Source organism: Dendrobates tinctorius, unplaced genomic scaffold (assembly GCF_039654945.1).
Source record: "Dendrobates tinctorius isolate UK_male_01 unplaced genomic scaffold, ASM3965494v1 ptg000164l, whole genome shotgun sequence".
NCBI classification, from domain to species: Eukaryota; Metazoa; Chordata; class Amphibia; order Anura; family Dendrobatidae; genus Dendrobates; species Dendrobates tinctorius.
In genome coordinates, this window is record NW_027361831.1 from 2,019,707 (window position 1) to 2,038,448 (window position 18,742).

An 18,742-nucleotide genomic window follows, 5' to 3' on the forward strand; every position below is an offset into this window, starting at 1 on the left:
GTAAATATACCATAATCAGAAGGTTTGGTCTGAGACCCCAAGCTTTGTTTGTTAGGGTATGTAAAAGAAATGACACTACACACACGGTAAAACTGCGGAAGGACGTTTATTGTTTCTTACACATAAATTGATAACATTTAGATAGATTCAGATTAATCCTCTTACAAAACATGATTAACAAAGTCATTACTTCAGGACTGTATGAGAAAGGGATTTATTCTACAAGAAATGATAGAGCCAAGAATGAGAGATTCCAGGCCCCCGTTGCTGGATACTCCGGGCCTGGCCTCCAGCATATAATACCGGGAAAGGGGTCATAGTCTCCGGAGCTTCTCTGCTCGGTATAATAAGACTCACTGATCTTATTCATATAAAGAGCGATTGAGAATAATAGAAACTGCCTTAATATGAGGACCTTGTCTGGTCTATATGTCCTTGTACAGAGAATTATGGAGATAGCGGTATACCTCTGTATAACATATGATGCTGCTGTAGCCCTAATATTTCAGTACAGGGGGTCTCTTTATAGATAATTGAATGCTAGCATTCCAGATCGGGAGAAATGGAGAAAGGAAAGGTATGGAGGGTGTTTTATTGAAATTTCTCTTTAAAATTTGAAATAAAAATATCCGATTAAAAGAAAAAAATATTCCCAGCATTTTGTTTTTTAAAATAGCCCAATAAGGATACCAAATAAGTATTTAAAATAAAAGGCTGCTTTATCTCTAGAAGAGGGGGATTGCCAATTCCAAATTCCTTTGTGTTTTTCATAGCTATAATTGCAGTAGCGAGCTTTTCAGTTGTTTTCCCCTGTACAAAGTACATTTTAATCAAGAGAACTTGGAGTAATAAAGTTCCACAATTGGATATGTTAAAAAAAAATATATTCCTGTGCTGAGATAATCGTATAAATGTGCCCCTGCTGTGTACTGTGTAATGGCTGTGTCTGACCATGGAGAAAAGGGTCTTAACAGATCACAGCTCATGGGCAGGTGAGGAAGTAAAAGAGTATACAGGCAGGACAGTGTGGCATCACAGATTCTGTGAGGTAAAACATTTCAACTCCAGTTAAAATATTTTACCTCACAGGAAGAATCAGCTGTGATCCCGTCCTGTCCTGTCTGCATCCACTTGTTTTTTCCCCTGCCCAGGACATGTGGTATGTTCAGAACATGTCCCTGTACGGTCAGACACAGCTATTACACAGTACGGGGCACATTTCTAAGGTTCTCTCCGCACAGGAGCAATCTTTTAACACATCCAGTAGTGAAACTTCTTTTTATTCCAAGATTTATTGATTAGAATGTACTTTGTTAATGGGAAAAAAAACTTTATGGAAAAAGGGAGATTTAAAAAAAAAAAAAAAAACCATCCAATTTGTTACTGAATAATTGCAATAGCAAGATAATATCATCCTGGATATCTTATGTCATAATGAGGGAACAGGAAAAAGTAAATGGGAGAATGAAGTGGGATCAATTAAACAAAATCTTATACTATTTTTTGCTAAAATATAGCGTATAGAATTTTACAAATGTTCATCTAATGTTGGATCAAATTTGGCTAATAAAACGGGTCCCAAGTGTAGGATTAACAAGATGCGATTTCTGGCTAAAACATTTCCCACATGCTGAACATGAATATGGCTTCTCCCCTGTGTGAATTCTCTGGTGTCTAACCAGATGGGATTTAAGCATAAAATATTTCTCACATTCTAAACATGAATATGGCTTCTCTCCTGAGTGAATTCTCTGGTGTATAACAAGATTTGTTTTCCTGCTAAAATATTTCCCACAATCTGAGCATGAATATGGCTTCTCCCCTGTGTGAATTCTCTGGTGCCCAGCAAGAATTGATTTATGGCTAAAATATTTCCCACAATCTGAGCATGAATATGGCTTTTCCACTGTGTGAGTTCTCTCATGTCTAACAAGAATTGATTTATGGCTAAAATATTTCCCACATTCTGAGCAGGAATATGGCTTCTCCCCTGTGTGAATTCTTTCATGTGCAACAAGACGTGATTTATACTTAAAAACTTTCCCACATTCTGTGCATGAATATGGCTTCTTTATTGTGTGAGTGCTCTCCTGTCTAACAAAAGTTGATTTCGGTTTAAAATATTTCCCGTGTTCCGAGCAGGAATATGACTTTTCCCCTTTGTGAATTTTCTCGTGTACAGTAAGATGTGACTCAGATGCTAAACGTTTCTCAAATTCTGAACATGAATATGGTTTTTCCAGTGTGTGAGTTCTCATCTGTTTCACATGATTTGTTTTGCTGTTAAAATATTTCCGTGATGAATCAGAAGATGGGATCTGTTTTAAAGGATCAGATGATATATCTTCACTGCGAGAAGATGAAGGTCTATCTGAAAAATTATCTTTATCTTCTTTTGTATCTTTTGTGTTACAAAGGTCATCCGATTTAGATAAAGAAGATGTCAGATGTCCCTCTGATCTCCTGCTACAGTCATCTGCTAAAAATGAAAACAAAATATTTTTGAATAAAACATTGTTATAATTTTACATTTGTACATGAAAGGTTGATAGCAATATCTCAATTCAAATTATTCAGTAAGACAATAGCAGATCACAATTAAACAGTAGACCTTAAGGGTCCTATTACACATAGCGACGCTCCAGCGATCCCAACAACGATATGACCTGGTAAGGATAGCTGGTACGTCACTAAATGGTCGCTAGTAAACTGTCAAACAAGCAGATCTACTCAACAATGCAGCAACGATACGGCGATCGTTGGGACCTTGTCACACAGCAGCTATTCTGACGACTCACACCTGCATCCCTGAGTTCTTAACCATATTAAGGATAAAAAACCCATTAGAATAACTAGAGCAATTCTGTAACATATACTAGTAAACAATAATATGTAATGAGCTAATACATGGATTAGTATGGACAATCGCAAAAAACATGAACATTAGCACAAGAAAAACAAGCGATCAAAAAAAGTCCAAGAGACTAGATGTTTACAAAAGATATAAAATTAAATCTTTATTGTAGCATGATCAGGAGATAAGGAAAAGGGAATTGAGTCAGACATGACCATAGTAGCACAAAGGCGACCAAGTGGGGCATACAAGGGGCAAACGGACAAAAAAGGGGAACACAGGTGACTTTGACATGATTATGATGGTAATATTGAATGTACATAACACCCATCCCCAATTTTAGATATTAGAACCAAACAGGATAAATGAATGTGAAAGTTAATGTTACAATGAAGTAAACCATGAAAAAATCTTTACCTGTTGGAATAGTATGTAGAGGTCCACCCGAGTATGACCCCCCAATGCACGTTTCGGCAAATGGCCTTTATCAAGGGGAAAGTATTGTGAGCTCATCTGTTCATTCATCTTTTGTGTCTGAGGATCTCCCTCTTCTGGTGAAGGAAGGTAGTGAGGATGATTTGGATGAAAGAAACCAAACACCTGATCAGGTGGATCGTGACTGGGTAACGGGAACTACAGATTGAATATTAGGCAGCCGACACCCTTCTGAGTCGCTGGTGATTTCTCTGCTGGATTCTTGGAGACCAGTCTGATTCCTGCTTCCAAAAGATAAGTTTTTGCTCTGCTATTGAACTTATTAGTTTTGGTTTTGTTTACCTTGTTTTTTTGAGTTCAGCCATCCCCAGCCAGGGGCGTGCTGGATTCTTTTTCCTTGATCAGTGTTCTCTTTTGCTCTGCTTCCAGAATATTCTGAGTGCTGATATAGGGTTTGAAGTCTAGTAACTTTAGGGTCCTTGTTGCTTATCAGTTGTGTTGGTAGTATTTTTTGGCAGGGTTTTCTTGGATTGCAGACAGCAGCTTTTCTGTCATGTCCTTTTTAGTTAGCTTGGGCCCCATTGTTTGCTCAACCTATCTTTCTGTCTGTGTTAGTGTTTTCATCTTGCTTCACCGTCATTATATGTTGGGGGCTGCCTATTGCTTTGGGGTCTGCTCTGGGGCAGTCAGTTTTTCTCTTTTCTCTCTTTAGGCTTGTGTAGATCTCCGGCTGTGACGAGGTGTCTAGGATCACCATAGGAACACTCCACGGCTACTGCTAGTTGTGTGATAGGATCAGGGGTCTGCAATCCGCTAGTTTCCAACCTCTCTGATTTTCTGGGCTGAGCTTGTGTTTTGTTTTTTTCCTCCTCGGTGACTCGATCATAACAGGAAAGGCCATTTGCCGAAACGTGCGTTGCGGGGGGGGAGGGGGTCATACTCGGGTGGACCTCTACATACTATTCCAACAGGTAAAGATTTTTTCATGGTTTACTTCATTGTAACGTTAACTTTTACATTCATATATCCTGTTTTTTTCTAATATCTAATATCTGGCTTTTGATAAAGATCATACAGATCGAAACGCGTAAAGCCTGAAACCTGTCCCATGTGTATTGGCATGTCCTGGAGAGAATTTATTGTCATTTGACATCCTGTTTTACTGAACACAAATAAAGCAAGTTAAAGTGGTTTTTACGCAGCTGGAACTACAGATTTTCTTTACTCTTCACTTTTGAACAACACCATTGATTTTACCATGTCGTGTACTACAAAATGGGAAAAAAATTCCAAGTGCGGTGAAATTGCAAAAAAAGTGCAATCCCACACTTGTTTTTTGCTTGGCTCTTTTGGTAGGTTGACTAAATGCTAAAAGTGACCTGCCATTACGGTTCTCCAGGTCATTACGAGTTCATAGACACCAAACATGTCTAGGTTCTTTTTTATCTAAGTGGTGAAAAAAAATTCCAAAGTTTGCTAAAAAAACAAAAACAAAAAAAAACAACACCATTTTCCATGACCCGTAGCGTCTCCATTTTTCGTGATCTGGGGTCGGGTGAGGGCTTATTTTTTGCGTGCCGAGCTGACATTTTTAATGATACCACTTTTATGCAGACAAGTTCTTTTGATCGCCCGTTATTGTATTTTAATGCATTGTCACAGCGATCAAAAAAACATAATTCTGGGGTTTTGACTTTTTTCTCGCTACGCCGTTTGGCGATCGGGTTAATGCTTTTTTTTATTGATAGATCGGGCGATTCTGAACGCGGCGATACCTAATATGTGTATGTGGGATTTTTTTACTGTTTTATTTTGATTGGGGCGAAAGGGGGGTGATTTGATCTTTTAGGTTTTTTTTTATTTTTTAACATTTTTTTTTACTTTTGGCATGCTTCAATAGCCTCCATAGGAGGCTTGAAACATGCACAACTCGATCGGCTCTGCTACATATGGGCGATGAGGAGATCGCCCATATGTAGCAGATTTACTCCTGTGCTTTCAGCGCCGACCACCGGGCGACGCTGAAAGCCATCAGCCTGGAACAACCATAGAGGTCTCTATGAGACCTCTGGTTGTCCAGGCAACATGACGCCGACCCACGATCACGTGACGGGGGTCGGCGATGAGCTTACTTTCGGCCCGGCGGCCGGAAGTGCTATGTAAATGCCCGCTGTCAGCTTTGACAGCGGGATTTAACTAGTTAATAGGAGCGTGCGGACGGCGATTCCACTCGCGCCTATTGCGGGCACATGTCAGCTGTTCAAAATAGCTGACATGTCCCGGCTTTGATGCGGGCTCAGCGCCGTAGCCCTCATCAAAGCAGGGGAGATGTCTGATGACGGACTGTGTCCGTCATTGGACATTAAGGTGTTAAGGAGAACATCCAGAATAATATATCATTGGCCTCAGTGGTGTTCAACATTTTTATAAATCATATTTGCTAAGGGAACTGAATGTAAAATAATGAAATTTGAAGATGATGTAAAGCTAGGAGGGACAGCTAACACTAGAGAAGACAGAAATAGTATTCAGAAGGATCTACAGGGTGGGACATTTATATGGATACACCTAAATAAAATGGGAATTGGTTGGTGATATAAAATTCCTGTTTGTGGCACATTAGTATATGGGAGGTAGGAAACTTTTCAATATGGGTGGTGAGCTTGAGCAATGGACAGTAACTCATATAATGGTATTTAACAGGGAGCAATGCAAAATTCTACAACTGGGTAAGAAAAGCAAAAATTATATGTTCAGAATGGAAGGAATATAACTAAGCAACAGTACATGTGAAAAAGACTTGGGTATACTAATAGAACACAGACTGCACATGAGTCAACAGTGATGCTTTAGGGGGTGGACTGACCTATGGACCTGTCTGAGATGGAAAGAACATGTAAAGGGTGATGTGCACTATGCTTTATTGTATGTATATGGGTAACAGCTGGGAATTAGTGCAGGATGACGTAGTACCAGGTTTTGGCCACAAGATGGAGACAGAGCAGTGAGAAAAGGGCTTAACAGCAGCTTAAGGCTAGGAAACCGCATAGTCATGGTAGGCAGAGTTACGGGACTGGTAAGGGGATTTCCAGCAAAAGGAGATATAAGGAAGGAGAGTCCCAGGGGCAGGGCGGAGAGACACCCACGCGGAAGAGAGAAGTGAGAATAGCACAGGAGAGGACAGAAAGAGGAGAGGCTCAGGAAGGACAGAGGAGAGTCAGAGACTGTTGCTTGGAGAGGGGGGTGGCCCTGTGAAGGCAACCACAGGAAAGAACGGCGGTGGCTGACGGAAGGTTTGGGTACCGAAGAGTGAGTAGGTGTACAGCAGGGTGACTTAGCCAGGGGGAAGCGCTGTGGCCATGGGTCTAACGGCAGCCACGGTGGGTCTTTGTCAATTGAAGCAGAAGGAAGGTAACAGGTACCCAGGCCAAGGAGCAGAAGCTGTTGTGTCTGCTGTGGATGTCAAGATAACACCCAATAAAGTTTAGACCTGATTGAACAGATTTCTGCATCTGCCTCCCATCTCTTCCGAGGCCGAAAGGGACCACCCCCCCAGTCGGCACACGTACCTACAATGCAACAGCAAGAAAGGCAAAGACGGTTCTGGGATGTATTAAGAGAAGCATATAGTCACATCATGTGAAGTAATTATCCCTTTCTAATCCTCTGTGTCCAGTTTTGGGTACCATAATATAAAAAAACACATTAACCTTGTTACAGTGTTTCAGAGAAGAGCTACCAGGATGGTGAGTGGACTGCAAACTATGTCTTACAAGGAATGGTAAATAGATCTGTAAGTGTTTAGCTTGCAAAAAAGAAGGCTAAGAGAAGAATTAATAGCGGTCTATAAATATCTTAAGTGATGTCACTTTCTAGAGAGATCATCATCATTTTCATATTCACTCCACAAAACAGACAGTGCCAATGCTTTCTACAATGCCACTTTTGCATTAGCTATTGACTCAGTTGCCCCTCTCGTACATGGCAGAGTGTAGGGAATCAATTCACAACCCTGGCACAATAACCTCATTAAAAAGCTTTGGCAAGTGTCCAAGGTTGTGGCGTGGCATTGGAAGAAAACACAAGATGACTTCACCGCTTTCAAACAAGCTAGACTCCGAGATGAAATGGGATGAAACGGAAAAGGATAAGATACAGATTAGATATCAGAAAATTGTTTTGGACAGGGAGGGTGATCACTGAGTTGGACAGGCTGCCACGAGAGGTGGCGAATTCTCCTTCAATGGAAGTCTTCAAGCAGAAGCTGGACAGATATGTCTAAGATGTTTAGTGAATTCTGCATTGAGCAGGGATTTGGACACAACGCTGGAGGTCCTTCCATCTAACATTCTATGTTTCTATGAGCAGTCTATTTCCTACTTCACTTTTTTTTTTTAAAAAAAAAACTGAAACATAAATGAACATTTTAATAAAAAAAGAGGAATTTTTCATTTTTACATTCCGCTTAGTAAAGGGTTAATAAACTTTCTGAATGTAGTTTTGGATAGTATGAGGAGTGCAGTTTTATAAGATATAGGCCCCTCAAACAAACTTAGGGATTTTTTTTAGTTCCACCAAAAAAAGGTTTTGTAAATCTCTTGGAACATAGGAACACTTGCTGCTAAACAGTTTAAGCCTTGTAACTTCCTAAAAATTACAAAATGATGTTTGAGAAGTGATGCTGATGTAATAGGGGAAATGTTATTTATTAATTATTTGCTGTAGGATCTCTTTTAAGGTCATGCAAATTGAGAGTTTCAAAACATATCGATCTAGATCAGGGGTTTCAAAGACGTAGCCCGCAGACCGTATGAGGACCCTGAGGCTGCTTCATGTGGCCAGTAGGCACAGTAGATCCCTTGATGATCATGGCCTGGTCCAGGAGATGCCAACGGCAGCACTTTACTTCAATTGAATATGCATCATTGGACCCACATTCAATTGAAATGTATTGTTGTGCCGATACCGGCTCTCTGCACAGCAATGTCACTGCCAGCCCCTGGCCAATCAGCAACTGACAAAGGCATGCTGACGTGGCAGCGTATGACATCACAGCCATGTGCCAGCACACAGATGTCATCTGCTGGCCTCTGATTGGCCAGTGTCTGGCATTGGTAGTGTCGTGCAGAGTGTCTCTGAGTGGCAATACATTTCCATTGAATGTGCATCCAAGGACGCACATTCAGCTGAAATGAAGAGCTGCCGTCAGCCACTCCTCAACCAGGTTGCGATCTTCAAGGGATCTACAGTGCTTGCGGGCCACATGTGCAGAAAAGACTCCAAGAGAACAGAGGTCACATGAGAAGAATCTTTCTTTTTGTTTGTCTTTTTAATATGTGTGTATGTGAAGAGCGGCACAATAGGGGATATAAAATATGGGAACATTACTACAATATGGGTATGTAGATGGGAACAAAACTACAATATGGGGGCATAAGTACAATATAGGGACCTGGAAGCTACCTTGAATCTCGAATACCCCATTGTCATGGATTTCACTCCAGAAAAAGGTCCAGCAATGCCCGAAGCAACAGGGCCAGTTTAGGATGGAGCAGGAAGTGATGGATCAGTGGCAGTATGGTGACTACTTGATTGTGATATACCCGGACTACAGCAATTATAAAGCAGCCACAACCAGTGACTGAGAAGACTGTGACTTCTCTGCATTTACTGGTTCCTACTCACCTGGGTAGTCATACGTAGGAATCTCTTCTTTACACCCGTCATCACTCCTCACATATGTCTCTGTAATATTATTATGGGTAAGATCTTTTTCCTGAAACAAATGTTGTAAAAGTCACAGACAGATGGAGAAGTCACAGCTATGATCAGCTCTAATCCTGCCATCTCCGACGTTCTCATTACACAAGTATAAAATATATAATACATGTAACACTGGTAGATACAACAAAACTGAGCACAAGACCTTCACAACCGTTTACACATCATAGGAGAGATCTCATGACACTTTCTCTCCATCTACCTGATGATCCTGAGGAACATCGGGATTTTCTTGTTTACAGTCCTGTGGAAGAAGAGGACGGGGACATCTCTCTGGTGTTGTCCTATTATTGGAGAGATCTGGAGGAAACACATACAGAGACTGAATTCACTCTTAACATACAGAATTATAGGCTGTGTGTATTTAGCCCTGTCTATTACCTGGAGATGTGGGGGGCTGGGGAACCTCCATCATGACGTCCTTGTACAAATCTTTGTGTTCTTCTAAATACTCCCACTCCTCCATGAAGTAATGTATGGTGACATCCTGACACGTTAAAGGAACTTGATACATACAATGATACTGTCTTCTCCAAGATCCCCTGATAGGGCTACTGATTAACAATAAGGGTAACAGGTTCGTCGGGACTCACCAGGAAATAAGAGACTGGCAGGGAACCTAACCAAATAAAACATATATTTTAGGCCACAGAAACAAGCAGTTTCTCCCTCGGAGTCGGCAGCTAATTGTTTCTCATCTTCCATAATGCTAATTCTCGTCTCATTTACCGGCACTGGAATCGGCATTAACAATACTGCAGGAGATATTCATTACACGTGACATGAGGAATAACTACTTCATGGTGAGGACATCTTCATCTTTTACTATGGTTCTGGATAATATATCTGGCCAGAGTCCGTCACTGACTACAACACCACCGGTCGCCTGTATGAATGTTTCCTGTGCTCCCCCGGATATAATCTTGTCGTGTCAGATCAGACAGATGTAGTCTGTGTTACATAGCCAACATCTCTTTAATTGCTAATTCTCATCTCATTTACCGACCCTGGAATCGGCATTAGCAATACTGCAGGAGATATTCATTACACGTGACATGAGAAATAACTACTTCATGATGAGGATGACATCTTCATCTCCTACTACAGCTCTAGAAACATATCCAGCCAAAGTCCATCACTGACTCCATCACCACATGCATGAATGTTTCCCGTGTTCCCTGGGCTGTAATCTTTTTTCGTGTCCGATCAGGCATATGACGTCTGTGTTACACAGCTGACATCTACACTCACTGGCCACTTTATTAGGTACACCTGTCCAACTGTGTGTTAAGACTTAATTTCTAATCAGCCAATCACATGGCGGCAACTCAGTGCATTTAGGCATGTAGACATGGTCAAGACAATCTCCTGCAGTTCAAACCGAGCATCAGTATGGGGAAGAAAGGTGATTTGAGTGCCTTTGAACGTGGCATGATTGTTGGTGCCAGAAGGGCTGGTCTGAGTATTTCAGAAACTGCTGATCTACTGGGATTTTCACGCACAACCATCTCTAGGGTTTACAGAGAATGGTCCGAAAAAGAAAAAAAAACCAGTGAGCGGCAGTTCTGTGGCCGGAAATGCCTTGTTGATGCCAGAGGTCAGAGGAGAATGGGCATACTGGTTCGAGCTGATAGAAAGGCAACAGTGACTCAAATTGCCACCCGTTACAACCAAGGTAGGCAGAAGAGCATCTCTGAACGCACAGTGCGTCGAACTTTGAGGCAGATGGGCTACAGCAGCAGAAGACCACACTGGGTACCACTCCTCTCAGCTAAGAACAGGCATCTGATGGCTACTTTCAGCAGGATAATGCGCCATGTCATAAAGCTCGATTCATCTCAGATTGGTTTCTTGAACATGACAATGAGTTCACTGTACTCAAATGGCCTCCTCAGTCACCAGATCTCAATCCAATAGAGCATCTTTGGGATGTGGTGGAACGGGAGATTCGCATCAGGGATGTGCAGCCGACAAATCTGCGCCAACTGTGTGATGCCATCATGTCAATATGGTCCAAAATCTCTGAGGAATGCTTCCAGCACCTTGTTGAATCTCTGCCACGAAGAATTGAGGCAGTTCTGAAGGCAAAAGGGGGTCCAACCCGTTACTAGCATGGTGTACCTAATAAAGTGGCCAGTGAGTGTATGTGTAAGTGCAGCAACTGGAGCTAGCTCCGATCACTGCAATTTAATTGTTTAAATATTGTCATTGACTGTGTGCTGGTGAATATCTTCTAACTGCCATGTTCGCCCTCCTGTGAAGCTCAGTCACGGGCTTTTCTTTAAGGGAGAAGCGTGATTTTTCTATCAATATATCCTATAATTGGAGACTTAGAAGGTAGGGGAGAGGCGGGATGATGGGAGCTGATCACACATGTTCTGCAATACAATAGTAATGCAGTATATAGTATAAGACCACAGGATCCAGTTCCCTAGGGCGGCCACAAAATAAAGTACAAAGTTGAGGAAAAGAACAGACATTATATACATAAAAAACCACTTCCCTTTCTCCGCTTCCAAAATGAAGAAAATGAAAATAAACAGATAATCATATTTGGTATCGAAAAAGTCTTAGTTACTCACCGGTTAACGGTATTTTTCGGAGTCCATGACAGCACCACCTGAGAGAGGGATCCGCCCTTCCTAGGAACAGGAAAACCTACAGATACAAAAGGGCGGCACCCCTCCCACGCATCAGTTGGATTACAGAGCATAAAAGAGGACCTCCAAGGTTAATGCATGATTATATGTACAACAATATTAATACTTAAATTTTTATCACCCGTGGATATGTACAAAGGGAAGACGTGCACACCCAAATTGACTAAGGTAAGGGAATCTATGGGTGCTGTCATGGACTCCGAAAAATACCATTAACCGGTGAGTAACTAAGACTTTATTCGGTCGTCCATGAAAGCACCACCTGAGAGAATTACAGAGAGTAATCACTACTTTAGGGGGGGGACTACAGCCTGCAGAACCCTGATACCGAAGGAGAGATCTGCAGAAGCACCCAAGTCTAGCCTATAATGACTATAAAAAGTGCTCGGAGAGGACCAAGTGGCCGCCTTACAAATCTGGTCGATGGAGACTTCCGATCTCTCGGCCCACGAGGTCGCCACGGCTCTGGTGGAATGCGCCTTCAATTTCTCCGGAGCTACTCTACCTTTTGAGGTATAAGCTAACGAGATTGCTTCTCTAATCCATCTGGCTAGTGTACTTTTGGACACCCTAAGACCTTTCCTAGGGCCTTGGTAGGAGACAAAGAGGGCATTGTCCTTCTTCCAGGGATCGGTAGCCGCTAGATACTCCAAGAGGCATCTCCTAACATCTAAAGTGTGTAGCTTCTCCTCTTTCTCATTAGTTGGTTTAGGGAGGAAGGATGGAAGGACTATTTCCTGCGACCTATGAAAGCTGGAGGCTACTTTTGGTAAATACGCTGGGTCAGGTCTAAGTATTACCCTATCCTCTTTTACCTGAAGAAAAGGTGGGCGCCTAGACAATGCCTGAATGTCGCTTACCCTACGGGCTGACGTTATGGCTATCAGGAAAGCTATCTTGAGGGACAGGCTCCTAATAGAGGCTGACGAGATGGGTTCAAATGGCACTTCTGTCATAGCTGTGAGGACTAGGTTCAAATCCCATGGCGTGAGTCTATTCTTTACTATTGGTCTGGATCTACTCGCTGCTTTGATAAACCTATTGACCCAGTAATTAGCCGCGATGTTGCAGCTAAAGAGGGCCCCTAAGGCGGATACCTGTACTTTAAGGGTACTGGTGGAGAGACCCAGGTCCAGCCCTTTTTGTAAAAATTCCAAGATCTGGCCTATAGGGACGGAATCATCAGTATTTATATTTGAGCTTTGCAGGAATCTTTTCCAAATTCTGATGTAAATCTTAGTTGTCACCACTTTCCTACTTTTTAGTAGAGTGTCAATTAGGTCTGGGGAGAAGCCTTTACTTTTTAGCAGTGACCGCTCAAATTCCACGCCGTGAGATGTAGGCCAGCCACCTGAGGGTGGAAGACCGGGCCTTGGGACAGAAGGTCCGGGATGTCCGGGAGAACTCAAGGATCGTCTACCGACATGATCCTGAGGTTCGAGAACCATGCTCTTCTGGGCCAGAACGGGGCGATGACTATGACCCTTGCCCTGTCCTTCCTGATCTTCCTCAACACCAGAGGAAGTAGAGCTAGGGCAGGAAAGGCGTAGGCTAGCCTGAAGTCCCATTTTATCAGTAGCGCATCTACTGCCAGAGGAGTCTCCCTGGGATTTAGGGAGCAAAACTGTCTCGTTTTCGAGTTCTCCTTGGTGGCGAATAGATCCACCTCTGGATGACCCCCCATCTCTGCATGATCTGAACGAAAATGGAGGTGTTTAAGGCCCACTCTCCTTGTTTTAACAGATTGCGGCTTAGGAAATCTGCCGCGACGTTCACTTTTCCTCTTATGTGAAGAGCCGTGAGAGATAAAAAATGCCGCTCTGCTAGCTGGAACAACTGTCCTGCCACATTCATCAGAGTTTTGGATCGAGTTCCGCCTTGGTGGTTGATATAGGCCACGGCCACTCGATTGTCCGAGAGAACTCGTACGTGATGGCCCTATAGATACATATGAAGCTCTTTAGCTGCGTGTACTACCGCTGTCAATTCTTTCAAATTAGAAGACATTTGTATCTGATCCCGTTCCCATAGGCCCTGGACCAGAATTTCCTCCATATGCGCCCCCCAGCCGGAAGGACTTGCATCCGTGGTGACCACGCGGGTAATGTTATACTCCCAAGGGACCCCTCTAGACAAGTTATTTCTTTCTAGCCACCACTCCAGGGACTCTATTGTGTTTCTGGATAAGGTCAGTCGACCTTCTAAGTTACCCCCAAGAATCCTCTGATACCATAAAACTTCGCCCTGTAGAGTTCTCGTATGAACTTGGGCCCACTGGACCGCGGGAATGCAGGATGAGAGGGAACCCAACAGGGACATGGCTTTCCTGAGGGACATGGAGGGGTTGTTGGAAGCGTTCAGGACCCGGCCATGCAGGTGCAGCAGCTTCTCTGGGGGCAGACGGCATTCCTGCTTTTTAGAATCTAGGGTTAGGCCTAAAAATTGTTGAATTTTTAATGGCTGCAAACGGGATTTTTTGATATTAAGTAGCCATCCCAACCGCTCTAGAGCCGCCGTTGTTTTCTGTAATTGTTCTAAACACTGCTCGGCTGAACTGCCTATTATAAGGAGGTCATCTAGATAGGGAACGACTAGAATGTTTAGCTCGCGCAGATGGGCCATCACCTCTGCCATCACTTTGGTGAATACTCGGGGCGCAACTGCCACCCCAAAGGGTAAGGCCGCGTACTGGAAGTGCTGGATTGACCCCTCCAACTGAACCGCCAGTCTAAGGAAAGGTTGGTGTGCTAGACATATGGGTATATGGTAGTAAGCGTCTTTCAGATCTAGGACCACCATGAAGCAGTTTTGAAACAGCATCTTTATTGTGGTGTTAATTGTTTCCATTTTAAACGGACGTACGACCAGGAATTTATTGAGGGCTTTGAGGTTAAATATAGCCCTAAATGAGTCGTCCGGTTTGCGGACCAAGAACAGGGGGGAATAGAAGCCTTTCCCCCTCTCTTCCTCTGGAACTCTCGTCAGGACTTTTTTGTCCAGTAGCTCGAGGACCTCGGTCTCCAGGGCAGCTTGTTCTAGCGGGGAAGATTTGAACGGAGTTACCCTGAACCGATCTTGGGGAACGCAGGAGAACTCTAGGTGCAGTCCTGTAGCTATCACCCCCAGTATCCAGCTGCTATTTGAGATTCTGGCCCAGGCTGGGTAGAAGGCAGATAATCTTCCTCCTACCGGAGCCACTAGTCATTGGGGCGGCTTCTTATTATCCCGTGATGGACCTTCTTGGCGCCCACCTCCTCCGAACATGAAGCCCGTACCTCTGGTTTTCTTGTTGTCCCATCTGTTCTGATCTCTGGCCTGCCTCCTGCGGGAATACCCTTTCCTAGAAAAGGGACGTCTCCAGGATGTATTCGGCAGACTCGGAAATTTCTTTTCCTCATCCCCGGCTTTCTCTAACAGTTCGTCTAGGACGGGGTCTAACAAGTATTCACCCTCACAGGGGATAGAACAGAGACGGGACCTGGCTTGGATATCTCCCGGCCAGCATTTTAACCAGAGGGCTCTTCGGGCCGAATTAGACAAACTTGCAGACCTGGCCGCCATTCTTACTGAGTCTGCCGAGGCATCTGCCAGAAAGGCAGCAGCATTCTGGATAATTGGAAGAGACTTACGGATGGAAGCTCGCGAGGTTCCATCCTTTAGCTGGGAGTCCAATTGATCCAGCCAAACCATCATGGATCTGGCTGCGCACGTGGCTGCTATTGCTGGCCTTAGGGCGCCTGCTGACATCTCCCATGTGCCCTTTAAAAAGGAATCTGCCTTTTTATCTAGGGGGTCTTTAAGGGAGGCCATATCGTCGAAGGGTATAGATGACTTTTTGGAGGCCTTAGCTACCGCTGCATCCAGCTTGGGGGCCTTATCCCATCGACTTACTATTGGGTCCTCAAAGGGGTATCTTCGCTTGAAAGCAGGCGGCATAGAACCCCTTTTTTCCGTTTTTTTCCACTCCCTGTCTATCAGGCTCTGGACTCTTTCGTTTAATGGAAAAGTCCTTTGCTTTCTGGGGTCTAGACCCCCGAACATAATGTCCTGAGCAGACAGTTCTGTCTTTTTTTCTTCAACCCCCATGGTTGACCTTATGGTTTTAATTAATTTATCCATTTGGTCCAAGGGAAAACAGAACCGGCTGGAATCCTCTTCGGAAGAAGAAGAGGAGGCCGAGGACTCTGAGGAGATATCTTCCCTCCTAGGGCCGACTGAAGATTCTGAGCCTGAAACACTAGCCCGTCTTCTTTTAGAAGAATCTTCTTTTGATAGGGCTTTTATTTCAGTCCTGATTAATTGCCTCAGGTCTGTAGCGAAGCTTGGAGCTTCTTCCGCTACCTGCATAAATAGGGAAGAGTGTAAGAGTCTGATACTCCACTCACGTTCTACCCCTCATCTCCGTCCCTACCGTCTGTCTCACGCAAGACTGACACAATCTCTTAGGGTGGCCATCTGGTAAGGGGCAACTACAGAGGGCACATTCCTTGTGCTTCTGCTTCCCTGTGGCCTTCTTCCCCTGAGAATCAAACACATAAGGGGACACTGCATTAGGATACATTCTCGCAGATCTCTTACCCTTGCAGATGAGGACAGGTACCGGATCATGGGGGGCTGCAGGAGGATCCTTTGGCCTAGAGGAACTACTGTGGCTCTGTCCACTCGAACGTCCCTCCTTCCGCCTCTTAGGCTGGTCACTGGGGTGCTTTGCCACGGGCTGCACCTCTTGTGGGTCAATGGGGGCTTCTGTTGTGTCCATCGCTGGGCCTCCAGAAGCACCTCAGCAGCAATGCCTTCTGTCTTAAGAAGGCTTCCCCTCCGGATCAGCAGGAACTCCGTCCGGTGTTTGGGCCCCCCATTGGACCGCTCCTCGCGATCCTTCCCTTCAGGCCTGCCCGGCCCCCTCAGGCGGGCGCGCATCGGCGCGTGTCCACAACAACCGGAAGTCGAGCCGGCATCCGACTTCGGCGCTAGGCCCCGCCCCCTCCGCCGCGTCACCTCCGCCGCGCGACAGAGGCCACGGGGACGTGCGGCAAGGGGCTAGCACTGCGCCGCCGGCTCGGAACCGCCGCTCCCTTTGTGGGACACCGCCGGCGGCGCCCGCCCGAACGGGCCGCACCCCCGGGGGAAGGAGACACAGGGGGACACCGCTTACCTCACCGGCCCCATGGAGAAGGCGCCCACCGGACCCTGTCTCCGCCTGCTCCTACCACTGCCGTGGAAATCCTACCCGGACCCACCGTGGCGCATCCAGGGCCCCCAGCGAGACCGAGGTAGGAGAACCCCCCGCTACCTGAGTCGGTCCGCTGGCCTGGGAATTCGGTTATCCATGACGGACGATCTGTAGGGAGTTCTGTCCTTGTTAGGAACAGGAAACCAACTGATGCGTGGGAGAGGTGCCACCCTTTTGTATCTGTAGGTTTTCCTGTTCCTAGGAAGGGCGGATCCCTCTCTCAGGTGGTGCTGTCATGGACGACCGAATAAAGTACGATTTATTAAAATACAAAATTAGTTAACCCATAAATGCCTGAATGAGAAAAAAAATTGAAATGCAAGAGTTACAGAACCTAACAGCACCCCGAATAGGAGATGCATGTATGATAGGTGCAATGTGAGATGCAATGTGAGATGCATACCCCTAATGCAGCAACCGACTGGCTGCGACCCCTGGGCAGAGGTAAATGAGATATCCCACTTCTGACCTCCCCCAACCTTTGTAAATCTCACGGCAAATGATCGGGGGTCGCCGGCCACCTGCGGCTATTGTAATGTGCGTCTGGCGTCTTAATTGGAGCCTGTTATCTACTGGCCCGACACATATTGATTGTCCTGTCCTCTGTATGTATATATATATTCTGAGACCGGTGAGTAAAATATTGTCACACTGGAAATACGTGGAGAAGCAGTGATCTTTTATATGTTCCCATGTTACAAAGCCTTTCGAGCCAGCGTCCTTCATCCAGAAGTGAGGAAAAGCAGAGTGGACCTCCTGAAACACGGGGTGGTAATGTAAGAGGTATTACAGCACAGAAGACCCCGTTACAGCAAGTATTACCATTTTTGATCACTGCATTATTTCAAAAACTGGGAAAAACATTACATTCAAAATATCTAAGCCCTCACCCAATGTCCTGGATGGAAAATTACAAAAAAGTTGCTGGTCACAAGTTTTTATTCAAATATTTAGGTTATTCAAAACTCCTACAAGTTTTTCACAAAATAACATACAACGGCACAAGTGCAACTTTCTAAACAAAGTAATAAGGACCGATTTTACATTTTGAGGTGCTGGAATAGATTTTTATATGGAACTACATTCAGAACTAATACAAATATTTCCACAGAAAGCAAATTTCTGATAAAGTTTTGTAGATTGAAGAATTATTTTTTAAAAAAAGTTATGGTTTTTGAACAGGATAAGGAAAAAAAAGGAAAACTCAAAAAATAGTGATGAGCAAGCATACTCGGTAATGCTCGGTACTCACCTGAGCATCGCTGTACTCGCAGTACTCGGCGAGCGTCGAGCATTTCTGGGATTGTTAGGCGGGAGTTCAGGTCCCCGCCCTGCATGTTTGCCGCTCTTTAGAGCACCAATCAGCATACAGGGATTGTCTGCCATGCACTGTAATGCTGCAGCCATGTTGGTTGTGGCATTGTAGTGATTGGCTGGCCGTACAGCGTCATCAAGTCTATATCAGACCAGGCACCGCCCTGCTCGTCACAGTCAGCTCTGGAATCACCTGTGTAGGGAGAGTTGCTGCAGCAATAGGGACAGAATAAGTTGGGTATCAGTTAGGGTGGGTATACCATTGCTGAATCTATAAATCCAGGTAAACCAACAGTCCTTCTAAGGACTAATTACGGGGTATATAGATTGCAGTGCTAGATAGGCAGGGAGTGTATGTGGGTATACAGATATCACTGCTAGGCAGGCAGGCATTATATTTGGCATACTTCATTGCATATGTCAAGAAGGCCCATTCCATTACTGTCTGCTGCTGCCTATTACATA

At 44.5% G+C, this 18,742-nt stretch overlaps 1 protein-coding gene across 1 annotated transcript in view; it reads right to left on the reverse strand.

Moving 5' to 3' along the window:
- Nucleotides 1-18,742, reverse strand: part of LOC141052982 (uncharacterized) — a 159,443-nt gene that overhangs the window by 52,667 nt on the left and 88,034 nt on the right. Inside the window, 4 exon segments of the mRNA XM_073550310.1 lie at nucleotides 1,574-2,479; nucleotides 8,975-9,065; nucleotides 9,273-9,370; nucleotides 9,452-9,661. Of these exon segments, the coding sequence (XP_073406411.1) occupies nucleotides 1,574-2,479; nucleotides 8,975-9,065; nucleotides 9,273-9,370; nucleotides 9,452-9,661 (1,305 nt within the window).